Source organism: Tiliqua scincoides, chromosome 8 (genome assembly GCF_035046505.1).
Source record: "Tiliqua scincoides isolate rTilSci1 chromosome 8, rTilSci1.hap2, whole genome shotgun sequence".
Classification (NCBI taxonomy): domain Eukaryota; kingdom Metazoa; phylum Chordata; class Lepidosauria; order Squamata; family Scincidae; genus Tiliqua; species Tiliqua scincoides.
Window position 1 is genome coordinate 29,725,068 of NC_089828.1, and position 24,188 is coordinate 29,749,255.

At 45.4% G+C, this 24,188-nt stretch overlaps 1 protein-coding gene across 1 annotated transcript in view; it reads right to left on the bottom strand.

Annotated features, from left to right (window-relative positions):
* Positions 1-3,936: 3,936 nt before the first annotated feature.
* Positions 3,937-24,188, bottom strand: part of CPAMD8 (C3 and PZP like alpha-2-macroglobulin domain containing 8) — a 56,526-nt gene continuing 36,274 nt past the window's right edge. Inside the window, exons 20-43 of the mRNA XM_066636288.1 lie at positions 23,137-23,365; positions 22,815-22,968; positions 21,675-21,811; positions 20,974-21,025; positions 19,344-19,642; positions 18,580-18,805; positions 18,110-18,286; positions 17,861-17,942; positions 16,845-17,001; positions 15,920-15,994; positions 13,733-13,898; positions 12,744-12,830; positions 11,952-12,088; positions 11,465-11,620; positions 10,998-11,060; positions 10,632-10,870; positions 9,812-9,899; positions 9,188-9,262; positions 8,168-8,273; positions 7,958-8,068; positions 7,146-7,358; positions 6,940-7,017; positions 5,352-5,512; positions 3,937-5,257 (exon numbers count right to left, since the gene is read on the bottom strand). Coding sequence (XP_066492385.1) covers positions 5,355-5,512; positions 6,940-7,017; positions 7,146-7,358; positions 7,958-8,068; positions 8,168-8,273; positions 9,188-9,262; positions 9,812-9,899; positions 10,632-10,870; positions 10,998-11,060; positions 11,465-11,620; positions 11,952-12,088; positions 12,744-12,830; positions 13,733-13,898; positions 15,920-15,994; positions 16,845-17,001; positions 17,861-17,942; positions 18,110-18,286; positions 18,580-18,805; positions 19,344-19,642; positions 20,974-21,025; positions 21,675-21,811; positions 22,815-22,968; positions 23,137-23,365 — 3,265 coding nt within the window. The 3' untranslated portion in view covers positions 3,937-5,257; positions 5,352-5,354. The remainder of the gene's footprint in view (positions 5,258-5,351; positions 5,513-6,939; positions 7,018-7,145; positions 7,359-7,957; positions 8,069-8,167; positions 8,274-9,187; positions 9,263-9,811; positions 9,900-10,631; positions 10,871-10,997; positions 11,061-11,464; positions 11,621-11,951; positions 12,089-12,743; positions 12,831-13,732; positions 13,899-15,919; positions 15,995-16,844; positions 17,002-17,860; positions 17,943-18,109; positions 18,287-18,579; positions 18,806-19,343; positions 19,643-20,973; positions 21,026-21,674; positions 21,812-22,814; positions 22,969-23,136; positions 23,366-24,188) is intronic.

Below are 24,188 nucleotides of genomic sequence, written 5' to 3' on the forward strand. Positions count from 1 at the left end.
ATGGCTAGCTCTTGATGGCCCTCTCATCCCAAATGAGTATTGAGGGCAACTTGAAGCCAGTGGGGAGGGGCCATTGGTGGCCGAAGAACACGAGGTTGTTCTTCCATTTTCTGAAGGATCTCTTGCTTCCTTCTCTCTGTCTCTTGGCTTGTATTTGCTTTGCCAACTCTTTGAATGTAGTTTTTAAAAAATATTTATTTGCACATCAAGTAAAATAAAATATTAATTTTAAAACGCAGGGATTCTCACATTTGTTTTTATTTCCTAGTGACTGACTGTAGTGTAGTTGTCAGGTGCAGTTAGGGAAATCACCTGAATCCAGAAAGAAAGGTGTGAAAGTCTAGCTGGCAAACTTGCAGCCTGGACCCAGCCTGCCTGTTGGGTGCTCAAGTCTGGAGGACTAGAAAGTCCCTTCCAGGAAGAGCAGCAGCTGGTACAGAGAGAGCACTTTTTTGACTCTCTCACCATGATGAGCACCAGCAGGTCTGGAACTCTTATAGAAGGGTGGAGAATAGCATTTCTTCCCCAGCTTGACCTTCCTTCTGTTAGCTCTTGCCTTGTTACCATTTGCCCTCCAAATTTGAATTCTTTATGGACTGCTTTGTGCAGCTATTCCCTACAGCCTCTTGACTACAACCTATTGAAGCTATGCTTTGGCAAGGATGACACATATCTCTGAAACAGGAGGCCGCAACAGGCAAGGCCAGCCAGCCTGCCCTGTACCTCCAGTCCCATTCAGGCTGAAAAGCCTCACTCTGGTTTTCTTCTATGCATGGTCTGTTCTGAGATAGCCAGAAGTCAAATGAGTGACTTGAGACTGATGGCACAGTTTGTCACTGACAGTCTCATTGCTTGAACTGAGGATGGGGGAATGCCAGTATGCTGCAGCCCACCAAGAATCTTACCCATGACTGTCTTGCAGTAGGTGTGAGAATCCAGCTGCATTAGAAAAGGGGGAAATTAAAAGCTCACCCCTTAAAAAAATAAACAGGAAAACCTCTACACAATGTATGTAGCTTGGGATATAAATTAGTTTTTTTCACATTGCAGGTTGACCATTTCAGAGTCAGAATAGTATTGCTGAATGAGAGCAACATTTATCCATCTCCTGTGAAGGCAATACTAATGAAATCATGCTGGGCACCTATAGTGTAGTCTCATGCACACACACACAATGCCGAAGTGTTCCACTAAGTAGTAATGTAGTGAGCACATGCTCTCATGATAGCTTTGTGTCCTGTGAGCCACATGTGTACCATACAAGTTACGGTAAGAGCTCAGAAATGCACTGCTATCATGGGGAAGCATTTTGCACACGTTCATTAGAACTTTGGTACAAACAAGTCTGAACAGTTGGAAAAGAAACATTTACTGAAAGTCTTCATTTGTTTTCTCTCTTTTCCCTGGTGAGACTCTTCCTTGCCTTGTTCCCATGTATACTCAGGGTGGTCACTACTAGCTGGTCCAAATAAATAAAAGTGGGGGGTGCATTTCTATCTAGTGGCAGGAAGATTCTATGCTCCCTTCCTCTTGCTGCTGCATCAGAGAATGTTGGTGCCACTGGGGATATTTGTAATTGTCTTTTGCTGGCCCATGTTCAGAAAGCCTGCTCAGGTGCCTGGCTGATCTTAAGTTTCTTAAGCAGGAAACTTAAGGTGCCTGCCCAGGTGCCTGGCTGATCTTCTGTCTTAAGCAGGAAAGATCTGGGAAATCAGATTCATTTGAGAATTAAGTTCGCTTGAGAAAGACCTAGGAAGTTGTGGAAAACTTAGCACCTCTTTTAGGACTCTCAACAGGTACAATCCACCAAGGGTATTTTTGGAATGATGCAAAGGCTGAAACCTGTACTTTTTTCAAGAAACTCTCTAGTTCTCAAAAACTTATTGAAGGTTGTGGATGCCATTTAATGCCCCTTTTTCTGCAGTCTCACAGCAGAATCACAGACCTGCCCATGCAAGTTTCATAAAGCTGGTCATGGTAGCTATGGAACCAAAACAAACAGTCAAAAGCTAAGAGTTTCTGGGCAGATCTGCTGCTTCCCTGGCTTGTTAGGAGGGTCCAAGTCAGGGCTGGGTGACAACTCCACACTTCCCTTGTTAGACTCATTTCAAGCCTCTTTGTAATAGGTTAGAGCTGCCAGTTAAGTTGGGGGCTCTGGAGAAGCTGGGCTTGTTGGTCTTTTTTCTTTGTCTCCTTCTGCCAGGGCTAAGATTGTCACTGACAGATATTTTCTCCTCAGTGGTGCCTGCAGAGGGAGGAAGACCAGGAGTGCCACCTTGCCCCCCCCCCCAAAGGTTTAAGTGACTGGGGCAGGAAATGGGAGGTTGAATCCAAGCTTCTCAGGGTTGCTTTGAGCTACTCTAGCTCAGAATGGAGCTGTGTTTATTTGGACCAGGTGTCTGGGTGCTACTTCTCCGGCACTGTTCATGGGTGCATGTTTTGGCTTCTGACAATGACAGTAAGCAGTAGGTACTGGTATAGCCCCTTACCCTCTTGCAATGGTTGGGATTCACACTGAAGGTTGGCCTTGTAGGGACAGCTGGTATAAAGAGCAGTTTGTTTCTAGTTCGTTATTTCTGTGAATGGGAAATCTCACCACTTCTGCTTGAGATATTTTTTTTTTAATAGCATTAAAATTTTGGTTGAGAGGATCAACATGGAATCTTCTGGCAGCAGTCTCTGCTGGCCAATGAAAACTCAGTTTGCATTGAAACCTATACTATGTCTGAAAGGCCTGTGAAAGAACGTTAGTGGCTGGGTGGAAAAGATATTAGCTAGTCTCACATACGCCATATGCTGGAAGAGGGAATCTGAGGAGATGACCTGGGTTCATTACAAACCACCTCTCTGCCCTTTTTTTGGTAGAAGGTTCCAACAGGGTTGACCTCAGCAGTCCTAAAGGGAAGAATGGATGTTCTGCCTGGGCCTGAATTGCATTCCACTGGTGGAAAAAGGCTTCAGTATACCAAGTGCTTTCAGACCCTGGAATAACAGAGAAGATGGAGCTGCAGCTTTTCATAAATATAAGAAGCTGCTTTTATACAGAGTTGGGCCATTTTTAACTCAAGCTTGATGTTGTGTACACTAATGGGCAGTGGCTTTCCAGGATGTTTCAAACGGGTCTGCCAGCACTATCAGAGATGTTGCCAAGTACTGAACCTGGGATCTCTTCCTCTTCCCTCCCCGAGTTGAGATTCAGGCCAGGAAAGAAGTTGTCATCTGTTATTGTGTGTAGTTCCCCCTCCCCTGCCAGTTCTTGGAGTTATAACCTACTATTTTCCCTTTGCACCATGGGAGACCAAGCTGATTGAATAGAATGTGGAGAGTACTCCTTGGGGTGACTTTCCCCCACCCTGGCTGAGGCTGGAGATTTTGCTTTCCTCTTGCTGAACTCCCTAGTTCTCTCCTCCATCATTGATAAAGGTATCTTGTATCAGAACCTTCACAACTGTCTCTCTTCATTGGTGGACCGTCTCACAAAGCATGTGCTCCTATGAGGAAGGTCATCTCCAGGTAGATGGGTGGGTTTCTTTTCTGGCCTAACTTACAAATCCAAGGGGGGAGGCAGACATAAAATAATGTTTTGCAGGATAGGTAGCACTGGTAAGGCTGGGTGGGGGACCTCTCCCCACTTTGCTTCAGGAATGCCCTGTTACTAATGCTAATTGGTGAAATAATCTATTACAGCAGTTCCTTTCACCATAGAGATGTGGGGGGGGGGGAGAGAGGCTAGGCTCTACCAGTGTAGGCCAGGCTTTCAGAATTCAGGTTGGTGCTGCGTTAGCCCCTCTATGCTTCCTGTGCTCACATGCTGTTTTTGTTTGGCTTCTGCCATCCTTCCCCCTGAAAGTCTAACAGCAACTCTTAGGGAAAAGTAAAACAAGGTACTATTCTTTTAGAAATCAGTTTTTAATAAAATATTTATCAGTATCTAAATCAAACTTTTTCTCCCACCCCACCCAACTTTCCCAACTGTCATTCATACTAAGGAATCGTATGGAACAGGAAAGCAAACCACAGTTCAGCTTTTTAGCTTTGTGGTTCTATCAGACTGGGCTAGTAGAGGCAGGACTGCCACAGAACCAGAGGTGAGCTTCCCTCCTCACAGTGCAAGGTGCAGCCTAAATGGACAACAGCCAATAACAGATGCCCACTGGACAGCAGACAGGAGTTAAACATACACCAGCAGGAAGGTGACTGCCAATGGATGCCTGTGTAGGTTAGAGGAGAAGGCATCCTACAGCTAACCAGTTCCACTTAATGGTTACTGCAGAGGAACACAATGGTTGATTTAAAATAAATACCAGCACAGCAGTGATTCTGAATATTCTCAGTCGAGGCTGGCACAGCTGCCCTTACAGGGAGGAAAGAGAAACAGTGAATGGAAGGGACTAAGCTTCCAGAGTTGAGACCCTTGAAACAGCTTCCCTGTTTTGTTTAAGAAAAAGGTCATGCATTATCCCTGCAGAACTTCAGCTTATTTTGCCCTCACTCATAGCTTTGATAATTTAAAAGCACTTTACAGGGAAAAAGTTTATGCACTAAAAAGGCAGCTGCGTCAAGAGAGAAAAACAGTGCAATGTAAGAGGCACCTCAGCTGTCCAGGTGCATGAGTGCATGAGAGAGAGAGAGAGAAATTCACTAGCACTGTTTGCTGCAAAGAACGAGGGCCTGCTTTTATGGAAAAAAGGGCAATTCATAAGGTGGAAATAGACAAGAGGACACCCTCAGTGTCATGTCAAATGGCCCAACTCAGGTCCTAACACCTCAACCATTTTCATGGCAGCCTTGGAAACGGAGAACTCATCTAGTCATAGAGATGAACAGAGTCAGTCTCTGCTCTCAGTTGGGGGTTGTGGCCTTGGGAAATGGGGCTGTGGCCCCTCCAGCAGTAGGTGTGGCTGGATTTTGCAGTAAAAACACACAGAGATTAAAAGGCAGAAGCAGAGACAGAAAAATGTCTGGGTTAGGGAGACAGCAGAACTAGCTCCCTTACTTGCAGGAACCAGTTTGAAGTATGTGCAATTCCAGAAAAAGAGCCTGAACTTCAGCTCCATTTGTGACCTGGCAAGAAAGCTCACTGCGAATGTGTGCAAGACCGAGGGAGAGGATCAGAAAAGACTGCGCTGAGGTCTTCCCCAGAAGTTAGGAGGACAAAAGCCCCTGGACACCACCTTCATTTGGCAGCAAGATGTATTGGAACAAACAAGCTGGACTCCTCACGGGGCTGCTTGTGTCAGATCGGCGGGAGCAGTGTCTAAAGGAGAGAAAGAAGGAACATCATCTTGGAAGAATGAAAGGAGCAGACACTGTCAATCTTACACATAAGTCACAGGTAACCTCTCTCTTACCATTCATGCCCCGGTGGTCATAGCAGCTCCAGGGAGACCATCGCTGTCTTGTGCAGCGGTGCTGCTTGCTGTTGTCAACTCAAAAGTATCCCCTTCAGAGGCATAGGGGTCTACCTCATACTCATAGGAGTAGTAGGAGAAGTCCAGTGGAAGTGTGGGGCCTATATCAGTGTGGCAAATGAGAGAGAGACAGAACAGGAGAGAGAAGGTAGCAGTCTCACTTGCCATAAACCCCACAGATTTTTTCCTCAACCAGGAACACTTGGGATAATTAAGATTAACGTTTTAATTAAGCAGTGGCAAAATAATTTGAAGTGGCATGTCCACATGTCCCAAACTCATGCTAGCACATCACATTGGAAACCTCTTGGGGTAAATCTGCATCATCTCTCATGCCAAGGCCACTGACCAGAATCAAACAGGTAGTGTTGATGCAACCATTTCTGAAATGCAGTCCCCTTGGCAAAATTGGGAGGTACTGAGAAAACACCCAGAGCTAGGGCTCAGATGTGAAAACAAAAACTCGCCTTACCAAGGCAAGGCTAGAACATTTGGGGCTTTTTAGTTCCAGAAAATAATAAGTGCAGGAGAAGGCAAGACATGAGAAAGGCTTATGAATAGAGGAGTTTGTTTCCGGTGAGAAAGATAGGATTATAGCCTAAGTTTTACTGAACACAATGGGCTTACCTCTAAGTAAAATAAATTACATCATTTTCAAACACCTCTATGGCATTATGCAGTATGGAAAAGGGGGTAGTGTAGCTCCTTCTCTTATCATACTAGAACTGGATATCATTCAATGAAAGTGGCTGGCTGTAGATTTAGGACAAAGAACAGTCCTCCTCCATACAATGCAGACTTACGGAACTTACTGCTAAGATTAGTATGGTCAGTGGCTTAAGAGGACTTTAAATGGGTATTAGAGAAATTAATGGAGAAGACAAGGTCTATCAAGGCAAGGTCTAGTAACCATAACAAAGGATGGAACCTCTGTTAAGAAGCCATCTACATTTGAATGCCAGCTACTGGGGGTAAGGCAAACTGAAGGGGAGAGAGCTGTTGCCATCATGGCCTGCTTGAGGACTTCTCACTGGTACAACCAGTTGACCTGTTGGAAACAGGATGCTGGATAAAACAACCCTTTGATCAGATCCAGCCCAAGTGTTTTATATTGCCTTAGGTCAGGTGTCTGCAAACCTGGCCTGGGGGCCAGATGTAGCCCATGGAGAGCCTTTATCCAGCCCGTGGAAAACCTCTGGTCCCCTGCAAGCATCTAGCCTGCTCATCAGAATGTGACCGAAACTGTGCTCCAGTTGCATCTAGAGGGTGTTCTGAGGGTCAGGGACACCACACACTTCCCTTCAGAATGCCTTCTAAAAGCCTAAAAGCATCACTTCCTGGTTTTCCTGAAAAACTAGAAGTGACTTTTTGGGCCTTCCGAAGGCCTGAGGCTTTCTAATGTATTTATTTAAATTTTATATTTAAAATTTATTTTTCCAGCCTCCAACACCATGCCAGATATTTGATATGGCCCTTTGGCCAAAAGGTTTAGAGACCCCTGCCTTAGGTCAACAGAACTGAACTTTACCTGTTGGCATCTGCTGTCCCCCACCAGGCAATTCAAGGCTATGGAAATGAGACTCTCTATCTTCCGGAGAGTTCCTGGCTGCAAAAAGGAAGTAATGTGATAGTCAACTATTGCATCTCTCAATGTGCTTCCACATTATCAAATGAGTAATTCCTCCACATTCCTGCCCAACTTTGCATAGTTGTGTGCATTAGAAGAGGCCTTACCCACTGTGCACTGTGCCATGGGGACCTGCTCAATCCGGGTGTTGTTCCTACAGGCAGCCACCTCCATCTGGCAGTGGTTCTGGTAGACAAGCCCATCTGAGCCACACACAGGCTCCCCATCGTAGCCACAGTCCCGTGAGCACATGCACTGCTCAAAATACCCATCATCCAGGCAGCCAAAGACACTGTTGCAAGGCCCAGTGTGGACAAAGCCTGCAAGGACAACAGGGTGAGTGGGTCAGGGAGAGGAAGGGAAGGATGCATGTGTCCCTGGTTTCAGGGGCTTGTTCTTACAAAAAATATTTTCAGTAGTAAGGAGTTGTTGGAGTAACTGGGGAGCTGGGGATAAAATGGAGAACAAGAAGAAGAGCCACTAACCAGAGCTAACACTATGTGAGAAAGCAAGCTTTCATGAAAGCACCACTCTTCAACTCCTCCAGTTTTAGCCAAATCAGTTCCTCTCAATTTTCTAGAACTGGTAGCTAAGGGGGCCAACACAAAAGGTAAGGGACTAAGTCCCACTTGCCCCCCTGTAGTTCAAGCCTGGCCAAACATGGTTAAGAAGAGCATGTAGTTCATGGTTGAGAGCAATGACCAACCTCACTACACATTACAGTTGGTACTTGTGAACAGATTCCTCATTACCAAATAATCCCATGTTGACCCTCAGCCTAGCTGACTGGCAGGTACTTCCAGGGGGAGCAACAAAAACCTCACAAGGCCTGGCTGTAAGAGAAAAACAGACAGAAAAAGATTTCCTACAGTTCACATTCTTGATTAGTCCACCAGCTAGGTGCCGCCGTATGACTCACCAACCCAGTGGCTGGCTGAGCTCTCCACTTCATTGCACATGGGACCATCACAGAGCTCGCGGGCCAGGGGGCTGTTTTCACTCACATTGTAGAAGCGTGTGGCTTCAAAAGCTACAGAGCACAATGAAAGGAGGGCACAGTTTTAGGAGCCATGTGACTGGTACTTAGTAACTAGCTGGCAGTGATGGCAGTGGAGGTGCAGGCCCTTACCTGGCTCATAATAGTCATACACCTTGATGGGAACAGGGGCTGTCTTCCCTACGATGTATTCCCGGAAGGCCACAAACTTGACACAAGTCATGCACTGGCTTGGAATCTGCAGGTGTGAATAGTTCAGTGAGGTCATTAATACCACTTGAATGTATTGTGGTGAATGATGGGGAGCACCACCCCATTCTCATGGAGACACAAACAACAGCACCAGGGAAGGGTCAGAGACAGGCTGTGTTTGGGGAGGTGGGTGGATTGGCACTGGGCATACTTCTGGTTCAGAAACTTATCTGCTTCATCCCCAGGATTTAACCAGTTACCACATTGAGGGCCTGGGAGAATTTTCCCCTGAAGTGCTTGATGATATTATTAGCCTTCCTCAGCAGTATGGAGTCTGGCTGACTAGCTTGAAGCCATCAGGATAGCTCTTTGCTCCTTCTGGGGATATGCAATAGGGTTTAAGGGGCTGACTGTGGTGGGGACGGGTGGACATATTTGCTGCAGGTCAAGAGGCTGGATCTAACAAAACTTGGGGCCCAATCCTATTGAGCCCAGAGCTCATGGTACGCTCACACCATGAGCACTGGGTGCCATAAAAGTGCTGTACAGCACTTTCCCACCAGCAGGAGATACTCTGTGCCAGTCCGCACTGAGTCTCAGTGCCAAGCTGATGCCGGACTGGAGTGGCCAGTGGGCCGTCAGCCAGCAGTGAGGCTTTTTGGGGCAGGGGGAGAGTGGGAGGAAGGCGGGAGAAGGTGTATCTGGACAGAGGGAGAGCGGAACAAGGGGAGAATCAGGTCCAGCGGGGATGGGAGCAGATGGCAGCAGAGAATCCTATGCAGAGAATTGTAAGCATAGGAATGGCATTTAAGTGGACTCTCATCTCCTGGGAAAGGAAGTTATCTCAACAAAGGGCACTTTAACCCTTTGCCTTTTTCAGGAGTTAGACTGGAAAGATAAACTGGGATCATTCAAGGTCTTATCAAGCAACAGCTCTATCACCACCCATCACAGATCTACCTCATCAAAATAAAACAGAACTTTTCTGCCATCCATCTCATATCTCTTCAGGCCAATCTGTTTGTTCATGAGTAGCTGCAAGAGAAGCAAAGGGCCCAGCTTAGCAGGAATGATTGCTTGGGTGGTAAAATATTTATTTTATATTTTTAACAGGACAATTATTTCAGAGCAGAAAACAATATCACAAAGCTTTACATTCCAAAACATGTATATCTGGGCATGTAATTTCCAAAAACAAAGACAATGTGAAAACCACTTTATTTACTGAAGTCTTTGGTGGATTTTAATTGTTGTAGATGGCCCATATCTTTAATCTGTTCAGCACTCGCGTGTGTGTTTTAATTTATATTATGTTTTTGTTAGACTGTCTCAACCAGATGAACATGTAGGAATTCAGAACTTGGTACTGGTGATTGAGAAATGGCTCCAGGTTAAGGGCTTAGAACATGGATCTTTTCGGCAGTGCAAAGGCAAAGATTTTCCTATCCTCCACAAGGACTCTAAAGTTGCTATGAAACCTCATGACAACTGCATCCCTTTTCCAATATAGTACAACTCTTCCTACTTTCCCTTCAAAGAACAGTTTGTGGGGTCTGGAAAGAGGTATAACCGAATTACCCTTACCTGCTCCAGGCTCTCAATGTCTGCTTGGAAGCCTGAGAACAAAGGCACCTCTAGGACAGCCATGTTGGAGGACCCAGAGTGCAGCCACCTTCCCAAGGAAACAAACAGGGAGGAGAAAAAAAGAACAAATGACTGAGTTCAAGCCTCAATCCAGATAGACAGATAGAGAGAAAGGTTAGCTGGTCATGCAGGATCTAATACTACTGGAATAAAACCCACACTTGGGCGAACAGAAATAAATATATATTCTTCCTTTGTTTATCCTTGCCTCCATTCCCCTCCCTTATGAATTTTAGATTGAAATTTAAACTTTCAGATTTTGAGATTGCATGTTTTGTGGGGAAGGAAATTGTTCTCTTATATTTTGAAAAGTGTAAAGTGCATTGATCTCTCACACAGAATATTATTTCACACAGAATAATCAGACAATGTGTTCCTGTGGACATCCCTTCAGTTAGAAATTCTGAGGAAGTTTTTCCATTCATTAAGTGCCTTCCTGCTTTTTTCCAGTCAAGAACTGCAACATTGTCTTGCCATAACATCCACCTAAGTAATTAAGGAGTGAAGGCAAAAGGGAGTGAAGGGATGGGACTCTTCAGAAATAGCTGCTCATCTGTCTTCAGGAAATGGATCCAGAACTAAAAAGGATTCTGCCCGAGAGCTTCCTCCTCTCTTCAGAAGCTCATTCCACAGGAAGTGGCAGCTGTCAAGCCTCCCTGCTCCCTTGCTAGGCTAGGGGTGGGGAAAGATGAGGCTAGTTGAAGTTTGGTGACAGAGGGGATGAGATTCTGCACATGAATACTGACTTGACTAGCACTACCTCATGCATGCCTCCACAATGACTTTGTACTCCTGGTGGTCTTGGTCAGAAGCAGGGTCATCGTCATCTCCCAGTGCCCGGTCCCGGTGGGAAGCTTCAGAGCGGTTCTCATCTGGGGAGAGGGGCTTGGGTGGGCGAGGGGCTCGCCGGTGTCTCTTTGGCTTAGGTTCTTGAAGATTCACCAGCAGCTGGAAAGCCGGCTTGGCCACAGGGTCAGGGACGTTGTAAGTAACATCGATCTGCCAAGTAGGGGGAGGAGTGGAATTGAGCATCAGCTTCTCTTTTCACAGGAAGAATCTCCTCCTGTCCACATGTGAGAAGCAGGCAACAAGAAAGGGAGAAGTGGGCAGTTTCCCAAGTCCCTACCTGAAGGAGGCAGCAGCCTTCCCCCTTGGCGCTCACAAACAGTCCTGTGGGAATGGAGGGTATCTGTGGAGAAAGGGACACACTGGACCTCTTGTACATTTTGGGGCTACCACCAGAAAAAACAGCTTAAGCTGACTAATGAAGTAATCAATTTAACTAATTATTAAATCTGCAGAAGGGGGAACACAATTCTAAAAGAAAAAAGAAATCACGTTGTTCTTAGAAGTTGCATGCATGTCATAGCAAGCATTTTCTTTTTCATACATCTGTTGTTTTTTATAATTACATGTATTCAAAACAGCAAAATTGTGCTTTAAATCTGCTGACCAGTTAATTGGAGATCCTTTGCAGTCATTTTGTTTTTAATCAATTAATATAAATAAACATTGCAACGCTAGTAAATTTATAACCTAAAATCAACAGCAGCAGCACATTGCGGGGAATGCAAAACACAGAGGCCCTTTTACCACTGCAGTCTGCAGGAGTTTCTTGTTGGCTTTGTTCAACTCAAAGGTCTCTTGGTAGTCCAAGTTGGTAGAGGCCAAGGAAATGGTAAGGTTGACTCCACCAATATAGGACAGGATGGCATACTCAGCCAGAGCTTGGAGGGCCACACAAGTGTCCTGCCATTTGGAGAAATGAAAGAGAAAGAGTGTCAAAGATATAATAGCCCCATACCAAATGCCAGGTCACAGGGCTGTTGATTCAGTTCCTTCTTCCAGGCTACTACTTCCAGGCTCTTGTCTTCCCTTCCACAGGACTATAGGAATGCCCAGAAACACAAAAGGGAAACCACGCTTCCCTGTGGTTCTTCTCCAAAATTGAACCATGCCTCCAAAAGGCTGGTGGAACCATATCCCTATGATGGTATATGAATATATGAAGTTGCTTACCAGAACTTTTTTCCCCCTGGTTAGGTAGGGGTAGAATTGGCTCTCCCTTGCAAAGACTCACCTGGGTGGAGGAGAAGCCCCCAAGTGCATTCCTCTGCTGAGACAGCCACTTGACCACTGGCAGTGCAGATGCCACATCTCCCAGCACCGTGTATGTCAGCAGAGCATAGGCAGTCATTTCTACTTCAGCAGACACCACTGAAAGAGAGAGAGGGAGTGGCATGGCCCAAGTATGGTCCTAAATGCCTGCATGGTGTAGGCTGTTTGGATGCTCATCCTCCTGACTCCTGCTCTGGGGATCTGCTTGCCTAGGTGGTCATTCCCTCCCCCAAGTTTTTTCATCAAGGCTGATGCATCACCTAGTGCAGTAATTCTCCAAGGTCTCAAGCAGAGAGATATCTTTCCCAGCCAAAATCCTTTTAAGGTAGAGATGCTAGGGTTTGAACTGGAATTTGTTGCATGCAAAGAAGGTGCCCTACCACTGAACTCCATCAGGTCTACCATCTACTGAGGAGGCTTAACCTAGAACATCCAGCTCAGGTTTATCTTCTCTAACCAACAGTGGTCTCCAAGTTCTCAAGCAGAGGAAGGTCTAAGCCAGCCACCTGAAATCTGTCCTAACTGTAGATGTTTCCAATTGAATCAGGATTTCTGCATGCAAAGCCAATGCTTTGCCATGGAACAATGGATCCTCCTCATTTCAGATCACATTCCACAATAGTAACCATGCACCCCTTCCCAGTCAAGAACTGGAAAAGAGGGCAACATGAAAAAGTGTTTCCCCTGCATCCACCATCCACTTCAAATCCAAGGACAGAGGATTGTTACAATGAAGAGTCATGAAGTTAGGTACCTGACTGGGAAAGTCCATCATTAAATCCCATGAATGTGTCTTCATCAGTTGCAAGTGTACCCATCAAGCTCCAGTGTGTAAAGCCATCTGGAAAAGAAAATGGAGGAACAGAACAGTGATGGGGTAGGAGGACCAAAGCAACCTGGTGGTCCTCACAGGAGCCTTGAAGCAATGGAAACTTACAGGGATGCAGCAGCACAGCAAAGCATAGCATGTCAACTTATGACTCTTATAATCACAGGGCAACATGGGTCACAGAGTTGAAGCAACAGCATACCATCAATGCATCCCCCTCTGTTGCAACAAACCAGCATTAGTTGTTCATTACCTCTCCCCTCCCATAGCAGAGAACACAGGAAACATATTAAGTGAGTCTATTGGTTTGTCTAGTCCAGTACTCTTTATTCCAATAGGCAGTATTTCTCTAGGTCTTTCCCAGTCCCGCAGATCGTCTTAATTGTCAATGCCTGGAATAGTCTACATGCAGAACAGATGCTCTACCACTGGGTTAGGGCTCCTCCTTACAAGCACCACAAAACAATGCCTGTAGATCCAAAAGCTGTAGATTACTTGAGTGCACACCATGAGCCTATGAACCCATAAATTTTAAACCCTAACAGCTCTGCCCAATTACAAAAATGTTGGGGGCATCCCCAACTCCACCCCCAACTCTAACCAAAATTTAAGGACCTGTACTGGTATTTACCCACATTCTTATGCCTGTCTGTCCCTCTTTCTGTTATTTTCCCCACTTTATATTGTAAGCTGCTTGGAAGCAGGGACCTTTCTGTGATGCCTAAGAAACTCTGACAGGCACCATCTACATCAATGGCATAGTAATAGTGGTAATAGTAATAACAGTGTACATGTCCCATCATGCTCCAGGGATACACAAAGGCCACAGAAACAGTCAGGGAGGGTTTATGAAGCTCTCAGTTAGATTCTCCAAGACAGAAGCTTTTAGGCAGCCTGAATGTGGGTATCTTTACCTTGAGTGATGGCCATGCCATTCATTTTCTGCAAGGCTATGACTGCAGAGGGGCTATGCAGGAGCGTGAGGGCATAGGCAGTCAGGGCAGTGGTATAAGGATCATCAGCTGAGTACGTGTTGGATTCTAAGAAGTGTTTTGCTTTGGCAACAGATCCCTTTTCTTCCTAAAACAGGAGGATTAAGATTCCCAGTCAGAGTTGCAGCATCCAGAAAGACTGGCACAGATTTTGAGCTTTCCTTGTCCTAGAGAAGGGCTGACCAAGTACCTATGTGGACCCAACATCTTGGCCAGAATGGCCCCAAGTATGCAATCAGCCAAGGGAGGAGGCAGAAATACATCTGGCTCCATTTGATGGGCCTCCCAAATCTAGCAGACATATGAAGAAGAGAAGGAAAAGGGATGGTCATGATTTTTTGCAGGGGGTAGTAGTTTCAAAGGCAACAAAAGGATTTTATTAACTTCCCCAGTGACTTCACCAGCCAGGAACGTGGCTTTGATCATCTACAGAAACATTTTAATAAGTGTCATTTAGTTTCCTCCAGTTTCTCAGTGGACCTGAGCCCACTCATTCCTCGTTGCTGAGCAAAGATGGTAACAAAGAAACAGACTCCAAGCCTTCATAAGAGAAAATATTACCTGACTCGCACAGGGTCAAAGGAGGAGGCCAGGGAAGGGGTAATGGATGCCCCTGTCCTTGTCTTTCTTCCCTGGAAAGAAGGCAGTTGTCTTTGGGCACTTCCAGCAGTGTCCCAAAAAACAGCTTCATGCCTGGAAGCCAAGTAAAGTAGCCAGAAATAGCCCTGGATTGACCGTTGGGCCCCCCCCCGGGTCCTTTAGGCAGGAGATATGGAGACTCCTGAAGTCATCTCAGCTGAAAGGCAGGAGCAGACTGGTTCACAAGAGAGCAGTATCCAACAATCTGAGAGGATGGAACCCTGTGTATTCCCTGAACAAATCTCGAGGATACCTAGCAGGATACGATAAGGACCAATGCACAATGAAAGACTAGCAATCCTATTCTCTAGAAGCGGAAGCTCAGCCTCAAAAGAGAAACCCAGCATCCTTGGAGAGGATCTGGCACTGAATCTTTTATCTTTTCGCTGACACGTACAAAGCTTCCTACTTACTCAGATCTTGTCATTTAAAACCTGCTTTACTGATAAATTGTTGCCAACTTCTCATTTTTATTCTGTTTTTGTTGTTCTTACGATCCAATCCTATGGACCTCTTATGGCAACAGAACTCCTGGTCCACCACCATAAATGCCACTATGGTGTCATAAAAGGTGTGCCACTGCCATGCTCTTTGGGGCCGCCATGCAAGTGGCGAGAGGCCCTTCATGCATGGCAGCAGTTCCCAGATATCGTGCTCGTAAGTGCAGCTAAGGTGGTGGTGGGGTGGTTCAAGGGTAAGAGGGAACAGGAGGATCAGGGTGGACAGGGGGCATTCCAAGAGTGGGAGGAGATGGATCCCAGTGACAAAAGCACACGCTGGGATGCTATCTCCATTTTCCTGGTCCAGCACACCCTCTGCCTCTCCTTGGACTTATGCCAGCAAAATAGCTGTCCTGGGTCCAAGGAGGCCCATTGGCAACCAGGAGCCTACTGGAGGTACGGAAGAAATATTTTTAGTTACCTCTCCCAGGCTGTCTGGTGTTCCTCCCCCCCACAGCACACAGCATATGCTCTTCATACATACTGAGGCTTTCATCGATGGAATGTCCAATCTTCCAATTAAAAATGTTTGAGTTTGAAGGCTATGGTCCAACAGAGTGCCTTTCACCTGACATTTTGCCTCCATCTGTGGACAGCATTCTCAAAGGTTCCATGATCCCGAGATCACCATCATTCCCCACTTATGTTCTGTTGGCAGTGCTACATGCTATGGACAGGCAGGGGATAGGATTCGGCTGTTAGTGTATATTGTAGTTTGATGTTTTAAATTGGATGGTGCTGTTATTTTGTTCCAATCTGAGCTGAATGGCAGGATCTCACATTTTATAAATAAAAATAAACTGCCACCTATGTTGCCAGCAATCATAATAGCCAAGACTAACTTCCAATGAGGAAACATCCTCTCCAACAAGCACTCAAGTGCTTTGTGATTAGTCAGACAGCAAAGAAAAGCACCCAATGCCTTTCCCAGACCCAGTTCTGCAGACCCAGTTCCACATTTGCACTTTACCTCAGAGGTCATTCCTGTCTCCAGCAGAGCTGCCACCACATACGCTGTCAATGAAATCTTCCCATGGATTCCACCCTGGAATACAATACACACACATATGCTGTAAGATGCTTGACTGTACTGCACATAAGTTACTTCTAATACCAGCACCCTGCCCTTGCAAAGTAATTTTCATGAATGGAAATTATGCACCTCCAATCCAAACACTCTGTTCAGAACTCCTAAACCACTTTGCTTCAAGAGAACAACCAGAGGAGCAGAGAAATGTCATGAAACATTTTCTAATTTTGTAAGTGGAGAAGAGAACCTGCTACAATCAGAATGGAATTGACATCTGATCTCATTTATTCCAGCGCAAATTTCATTTTATTTTTTACATCATTGCCCAATGTCACATATCTTCAGGATGACATGCCTGGATGGCAGCATCTTGAGCTCAACCTGCACCTTAAACATCGAGCTTCTCAACTGCAAGAAGCTCTGTGAAACAATCTCAGCCAAATGGACCAGTGAGAGCCATACCAACCTGCCTCTGTGTTCAGGTATGCACTGCGTAGTGATATTCCAGCAAATGAATATGCAATGGTGGTCCCCAGACTCACTGGGCTTGCTTCCTTCCCAGTTCAACTGCTAATCAGTACTTCATGGGCTTTCACCAGCTAGTTTCCTTCTTTCTGGTTTCTCAAGGCATTTTGAGTTTTACAGGGCTGCTGTAAGGCATTCTGGGGTGTGACTAGGCTGCCATTAGCAATTTTCCGAGCAATAGCACATGCGGCTAACAATGGAGTTTGCAGAAAATATTCCTGTCATTAATTGGTGTATACTTGTACTGATGTGATCACAGAGGCTGAGCCTTCAAACCATCTAAACCTGGCCTTCAAATCTAGTGCCATGGTGTTCATACAGACCTCACCAGTTCACCTACCTGGATGTCCTTATTTAGGATCCTACCCATGGCTGGGAATGAGCCATCCTCTTTCTGGTGCTGGATGATCCAGTCCTTAGCAGCCAACAGCTCCTTGGGATCAATGAAGATAAACCCACGAGACTGGGCAAAAGATTTGAGCACAAAAGCTGTCAGCCTGGAACATACAAAGGCAGCTGACTGGGGAGGCTGCAAAAGCCTGGAATTTAGGCAGCAGTTTTCCAAGAAGATTTGGGAGAAAAAAAAGTTTCCTCTCTTGGAGCCACTGCTGACTCACAGAAAGCTCTGAAAATCAGGCTTCAAAAATCTGTTTTTTAAAAGTCATCCAACCTGGGGAGGACACTGAAGTAAGCTTACTCCATTTCCATCCTTTAAATACTTTTAAAAAAAGATTTTATGTTTCAGTGGCTTTGGGGAGAAGAATAGGTGAAGACTCTGTGTGGAAGAGTCACTGTGTGTCTGTGTAGGACAGGCTGCTTCAAGATCTGGTGAAATAAAGCCTTCTGGGACTCCTCTTCATTTTAATGACTGCAGTTGAAATGGCCAAAGATTTGCAACTTTTTGCTGACATCATGAGGGCTAGGAACTAGAGGCAGAGGAACTAAATTCTGAGGCACTCAGCTTTCCACTATATATTACATTTTTATCTTGGTGCACTGTTCCTTTTTGTATCTCACAGAAACCCTGTGAGGTAAGTGACGCTGTAAGCCAGTTATGGTTTTATGGTTAACTGGGGGATTTGAACCCAGGTATCTCCAGTTTAACATTCTTAACAACTACATCATGCCATAACAACTGGAACTGCCACTGAATGTTATTTTTTGGAATCAGGTACAGTATCAGAGCCATGATGTAAGTGAAGGTGTGCCCATGTCATCTGCCCCTTAGTCTTAATTCTACTTACTCTGGTTATTAAGCAACCAATAACAGCTTTCACTTCATTTGAATACCTGGCATTAGGGCCACAGAAGCTGGGGAGGTTGTGCTGCGGCCCTACTCATTGATTTGCCACTTACCACATGCTCCCAGAGGAATCTCGCTCCCCAAAGGCACTGTAAGAGCCATCTTGCCTCTTGTAGGTCAGCTGGCGCTGGTATCCTGGAGAGAGGCCATAAAAGATAAAATCAGCAGGAAAGCTAAAAGAGACTACAGATTTTATCGTTGTTACCAGATTTCTGATGCAGAAGGATTTGGGAACTGGACTTTGCTCCCTGGGCTTCTCTCAGGAAGCTCCTTCTTCCCCTTTTCCTCTCAGGCAACTGTACCTTGTACCAGGTAGTCTATGGCTTCACTCTCCACCTCCAGGCTGAGTTGCTTGGTCTTCTGCAGGTATTTGAGAACAAAGATGTTGGGGGCAAAATGAATCATGTTCTGCTCCCCACAGCCAAACGGCAGCTGCAGGAGGTTATCCAAGTTCTTCAGTGTTGGGCCCATGACATCCCCTGGCAACGAGAGAGAACACCACAGCATCAACCCATACAATTGCTGCTCTTGGATGGTTGGATCCTACTCCCTTAGGTGGGTAAGTGGAAGGTAGAACACGGTCTTGTGGAGGAGCACAAGCTGACTGTTTCCTGTAAGCCACCTAGTTCTTGCTATGTGCTTGGATTCTCGCAAAGCATGCTGGATTAGGCAGACTTTTGGTTTAATCCAGTAGAGCTATGATGTGTTTATGGTAGACCCCTTTGTCACCACCACATCCACCACCACATCCACCTGCCCCCTGCACTAGTACCAATAACAGAAGCGGTGGCTCTCTCTGATCCTGGAATCACATTGTGAGGAATGCCCAGGGTGAATGCTTCATTGTGATTTTCGTCCATCTCTTCCTTCCTCCAGATTTTGAATTCTCCAATGGAGCCCCAGCCTGTGGAAAAGCCAATGTACTTCACTTCTGGCTGCCTGGGGACAACCCATGTAACGATGATGGACTCGTTGAGAACAGAGGTTCCATGGCCCACCTGCAGAGTGGAGTGCACATTATCAAGGAGGTGTTGAAACTCAAGAACTCCATGCTGGAGATTTAAGGAACTTTCTAGGGAAGCTTCATTCCCCATTTCTAAAAGATAATTAACAGCATTATTCTTTAAAAACAACACTTGCCTGGGATAAGAGTAGGACTTTAAGCATACAAGTAGTCATATAAAACAAAATGGCCCCCACTGTGGTGCAGGAAATAATGAGACCTTATCCTATGCCCCTGTTTCTGTTACTATATGTCAGAGACCACTGAAACAAGGATGTTTCTCCCCAGAAAGATATCACTCAAATAAACTTGCAATGGTAAGAGACTAGTAACAGACAACTCATTCTTTTTCTCCCTCTGTTCTATCCCAACATGTAGCAGGTTCCAGATCTGCAGTACCTGAGCATCTTTCACACAAGGAAAAGCAACAGGTGTAAGGTTCTCTAATTCTTTAATGTCTAAAAGGAGAGTTGTGTGCTGTGATTAGGCAGGAGTTTGCTAAAAGGAAAAGAGGAGAAGTCAAACATTCTCACCTGGATGACTCCGTTGGCCCAGCTAACCCAAAAGCTCCGGAACTCATCCCATGAAAGGATGCCTGCTGTCTCTGCACTGGCCACTGGCTCTCCCATTTTGCTGGTTGAAATCCAAGTCCGAGAGTTCTGGTATCCACCAATCACAATCTCGGTCATTTCTGCCATGTCATGAGGTCCAGAGGACAAGGCAATGTGAGCATTGTTATGTGCCTTAACAGCCACGTTGAAGTGTGTCATGCGGGCTGGTTTCTGTACATACTGGTATTCATATTTATTAGGAGTGGAAATATGAATTTTCTCTAGTCAAAAACAAAACAAAAACAAAAATTGCAGCACTGTCAGTTAGGAATCTTTCATCAAGAACCCACTTCCAATGCCTCTAAGAGGTTTTCTGCATAAACCCCACTACCAAAAATTCCAGCCTCAGCAGTGACAACACTGCTATGCCACCAGATCTTAATGTCTTTGTGTATTCAGTTATACTACCTCCATTTTCAAAACATTGCATCTCTCACTCACCTACCTAATACCAGAATTTAATGCAATCCTAATTGGTCATAATAAGAGCACATTTGCCCATTGAAGCAGGAAATGCTCAGACACCCAAAAAATCTGAAATCAAATGGCTACTTTTCAGGAAAGTCATATATGAAGAATGACAAATTTTCCAAATAAATACCCACATGTTAAAACTAGTCTTAGGGTCAATCCTAACCGGCAGTTATGCTGGTATAGGTAGCCCTGGAGGGCTGCAAACATGCCGTAAAGCATGTTTGCGCCTCCTTAGGCAGGAGCTGCGTCGGCGCATTCAGATGCGCCAACGTGCAGACAGAGGCAGAAGCCTCCGCTGTGGCTCCCGCGCTGCTGCTTGTGTTGGCGTGAGCGCACCAACATAAGCAGCAACGGTGGGCGTGGGGGGGGCCTGGGGGGGCAGGAGGGGCGTTACTGGGTGGGGGGAGGGCAGGCCTGGGGGCGGGCAGGCGGGGAGCTGGGGGCGGGGCCAGGACCTGGTGGTTATGCCGGATCCGAACCCCCGTCCCTGGGGCAAGCAGAGCGGCTTCAAGCCGCTCCGCTCTCCTCGAACTTGTGCCATCTCCAGTGGTGGCGCAGGTCCAAGGAGACCCATAGGGGCGCGCAGCCCTTATCCACAGGTAAGGGGAAGAGCTTCCCCTGCCCATGGCTGAGCCACTGGCTTGCTGGCTCCAGCACGGGTTAGGATTGCGCCCTTAATGTCACTTCTGAAAATGGCCTTCAGCAGTAGTGTAACATCAGAAAAGGCCTATTCTTACTGGTGCAGTAAGGAGGATATGTATGGAGGATATGTATGTATATGATTTTCTTTGTAAACCGCTTTGTGAACTTTTCATTGAAAAGCAGCATAATAATAATAATAAGTCTATCCATAGCTATTTGCCATGATGACTAGATGAAACAGAGGCAGAAGATCAAGAACAGCCTCTTTAATAGATGCTGTAGGAAAGCAATAAAGCAGGTGGGGAGGTTTGCTGCTTGTGGGCTTTTCAGAAGCACCTGATTAGGAGAAGGAAAGAAACAGAAAATTAATCTTTCCAAAAGGAGGAGGGAGAGAGAAAAAGATAGAATCTGCTCTTGCAGCTCCAAGTTCTCTTACCATTTGGGCAGAAGAAGACACTGTAGGTGTATTCTCTAGTCAGTCCTTCTGGCTAAAGAAAAGCAGAAAATCCACACAAATGCCAAACTTTGAAGAAACTGTACTTTCCAAAAACACATACAATCTAATGCCTCCATGAGTTTATTTCTTAAAAATTATAACATGCACTTCTATTTATTTTTTTAAAAAAACTTCAGATTATAAAATAAAAACAAAAAACACAGCAACAAATAAGGAAACAACCCCTGTAATAATACTTTTTAAAATTAATTAAAAGAAAAGAAGCAAAGAGGAAGGAAGGCTTTGAAAAGTGATTTGGGTAGGATCATATGAGGGTAGATGGTACTTTGAATACGCTGATTCTGGCCACACATCCACCATGCAGCCAATGAATTTAGCATTCCTATTAGCCATTGCACCTGAAGTAAGTGGTGTACCAAGGGTGAGGGGGATCCACTCTGGGTGTCAGCAATAAGGGAGTTGCAGGTCTAACACTGCATATCATGTAGAACTGGCCTCACTGGGGCATTCTGAGGTGGAGGCCAAGTTTATCCCTAGCTTTGAGAGGCCAAGGATGGGACATTGTCAGTGGTCTGCCCTGAGTTCAAATACACCAAGTACATCACTGCCTAAGGCGATAGAGAACAGTTAGCTCAATGGGACTTCCAGTCAGAAGAAGCCAGTGACTTCTGGCAAGTTACCTCAACAATGACACTTCTCCGGACATAGTCAATCCCAACAGGGGCTCGCTTGTCTGCATGGCCATCTTCAGAGTGCTTCCCATTCTTAGCAAACTGCACACCATCCTGACAGCAGCCACCATAAGCAAATGCTTTTGCTAAAGAGATAAAAGGAGGTGAATCCTCAAACCTCTTCCTGAGCAGAGAGCCAACTCCACCTGGGCTCGGAATTGGGGGGAAAAAACTTCACAGAGAACCATTAAAGATTACAATCAGTGATATTTTAATATTTTATAGACTTGTTAAAATGCTTTGTCAGAGTTGGCAACCTTCAGTCTCGAAAGACTATGGTATCAGCCTACAGCACCCAGTATTCCCAGGTGGTCTCCCATCCAAGTACTAACCAGGCCTGACCCTGCTTAGCTTCCGAGATCAGACAAGAGCAGGCATGTGCACAGCAATGATATACACAGATGAGAAGAATGCTACTTTTCATGCTGTTGGTGGACATGTATAAACATAAACAACTATTGGTCACAGATGTGAACAGCAATTTGTAATAGCAAGATCAATAATAATAATAATAATAATAATAATAATAATAATAATAAAAACAAAAACAACTAGGTATTTATATACTGCCTTTCTGGTCATCAGATTACTCCTGTGACTTTATTCAATGCGGTTTACATAGGCAGGCGTTTCTAAATCCCTCAAGGGGATTTTTACAATCATAGAGGTTCTCTCTTTCAACAACCAACAACATTTCAGAATGGATCTTCCTGGTTTGGTCTCACTTCTGGTAACCAAATTCAAAAATTATGCTTATCTAAAAAAGATAGTCTCTAGTCTCTAAATTGTTGGTTTTATGACTGTAATTTGCAAACTACTGAAAAACTGAGCATGTTCTATTTCAGAAAGACTGGTATGTATAATTATGGGACTTAGTAAATATACATTGAATTAGGGAAGGGAGAGAAAAATAATAAATTCAGAGAAGAATGTGAGTAGCCAGAGAAGCTACCAGTTGCAATCAAGTTAGGAATCCAAAATTCCCCAAGAGCAGATTATAAATGCTGCTGGCATAATTCATAGTTATGAAAATTGGCATCTGCCCTGGGCATCTCCCTGAGGGCACAAGACACAAGAACCACTCATTACCTGTGATGTTGTTCTGTCCCAGTTCGCTGAAGGAGAGTACAATGAATGTGGGTTTGGCTTCACTAGGGGCCACACACTTCTTCCGGGTCAGGTGGTGTCTTCCAGGATGTCCAACAAACTTTATTCCTTTGGGGACCGAAATCTTCACGTGAACCTGTGGAAAAAACCACAAACTACTCCAAACTTCCTCTGGCAGAGTTTCTAGAAATCTCTACAGCACCGCCACCTGTGATGTTACGTCATTACAGGCAGCGGTGGCGGCTTTCTCCTAAGAGCCATGTCCTTGCTTCTTGCTCCTCATAGTAAAGAACACAAGCCTCACCTCCAAGCATATCGCCAGGTAATTGTGAACAGTCAGAGGGATCTTGGTCTGCTCCCCACGGATGACACGGTATGGAAGGGTGAATTCAATAAAGAAAGGTTTGAAGGTTCTCAAGCTCGTCTGTTTCGCCAAACCAAGGCCGCTCTCCTCAGATAGCCCAACAGCTTCTGTCAACCATGTGGTGATGGAGTCTGGGACTTCCAGGTGCAACTGGGCTTCACCTAATGCACTGCCACAGAATAATAGCAATAATAAGATGGGGGGGGGGAAGAGAATTATTCATAGGAAAGGCCCAGGGAACAAGACATAAAGTATCAAGGGCAATACAAAACAGTTAAATGAAAAACTTTTTAAAAAAGCACACCTCCTGCTTCTATTTTAATGAATTGGGTTGTGAGAGGAGCCCAAAAGCAAGGTCCAGTACTGAGTCTGAACCTGGGAAATATGAACTTCCACATTCAAGTCTGTTGGCTGGAGGAAACACCTTCCTACAGCCTCACTTCTCTATTGGCGGAATAGCAAGAGTGACAGACCTATTATTATTAACATGCATAATGCTAAACAAAGTACAAAAGGAGCTTACAATTGAAAAACTAGGAAGACAAGAGAATGGTGATGAATGCAGGAGTGAAGGCAAAAGGAAGGAACAGAGAATACAGTGGTAGAGCACTTGCTTTACATGTGGAAGACCCCATGTTCCATTTCCAGCTAAAAAATATCTCAGGAAGCTGGCTAGGAAAAATCCTCTCCATGCCAGTCATACTGGGCTAGCTGAGCCAAAGATCTGGCTCTCTGGAAGACAGCTTTGTGTGTTCAATTCAAGACATCGCTCCACAAACCAAAGAAGGGTAGACTGTAAGAATTAAGCAACTTTGGGTGCCTTGGACCATGTGCCTTGGGCCATGTGCCCAAGACTCTTGTGCTGGCCCAGGAGGGTCACAAACATGCTGTAAAGCATGTTTGCACCTCCTCAAGAGTTGGCTGGGCCGGCACAGGAATGCGCACCAGCCCGTGGAGGCTGATTCCAGCCTCCATGCAAACTCTGGCAGGGA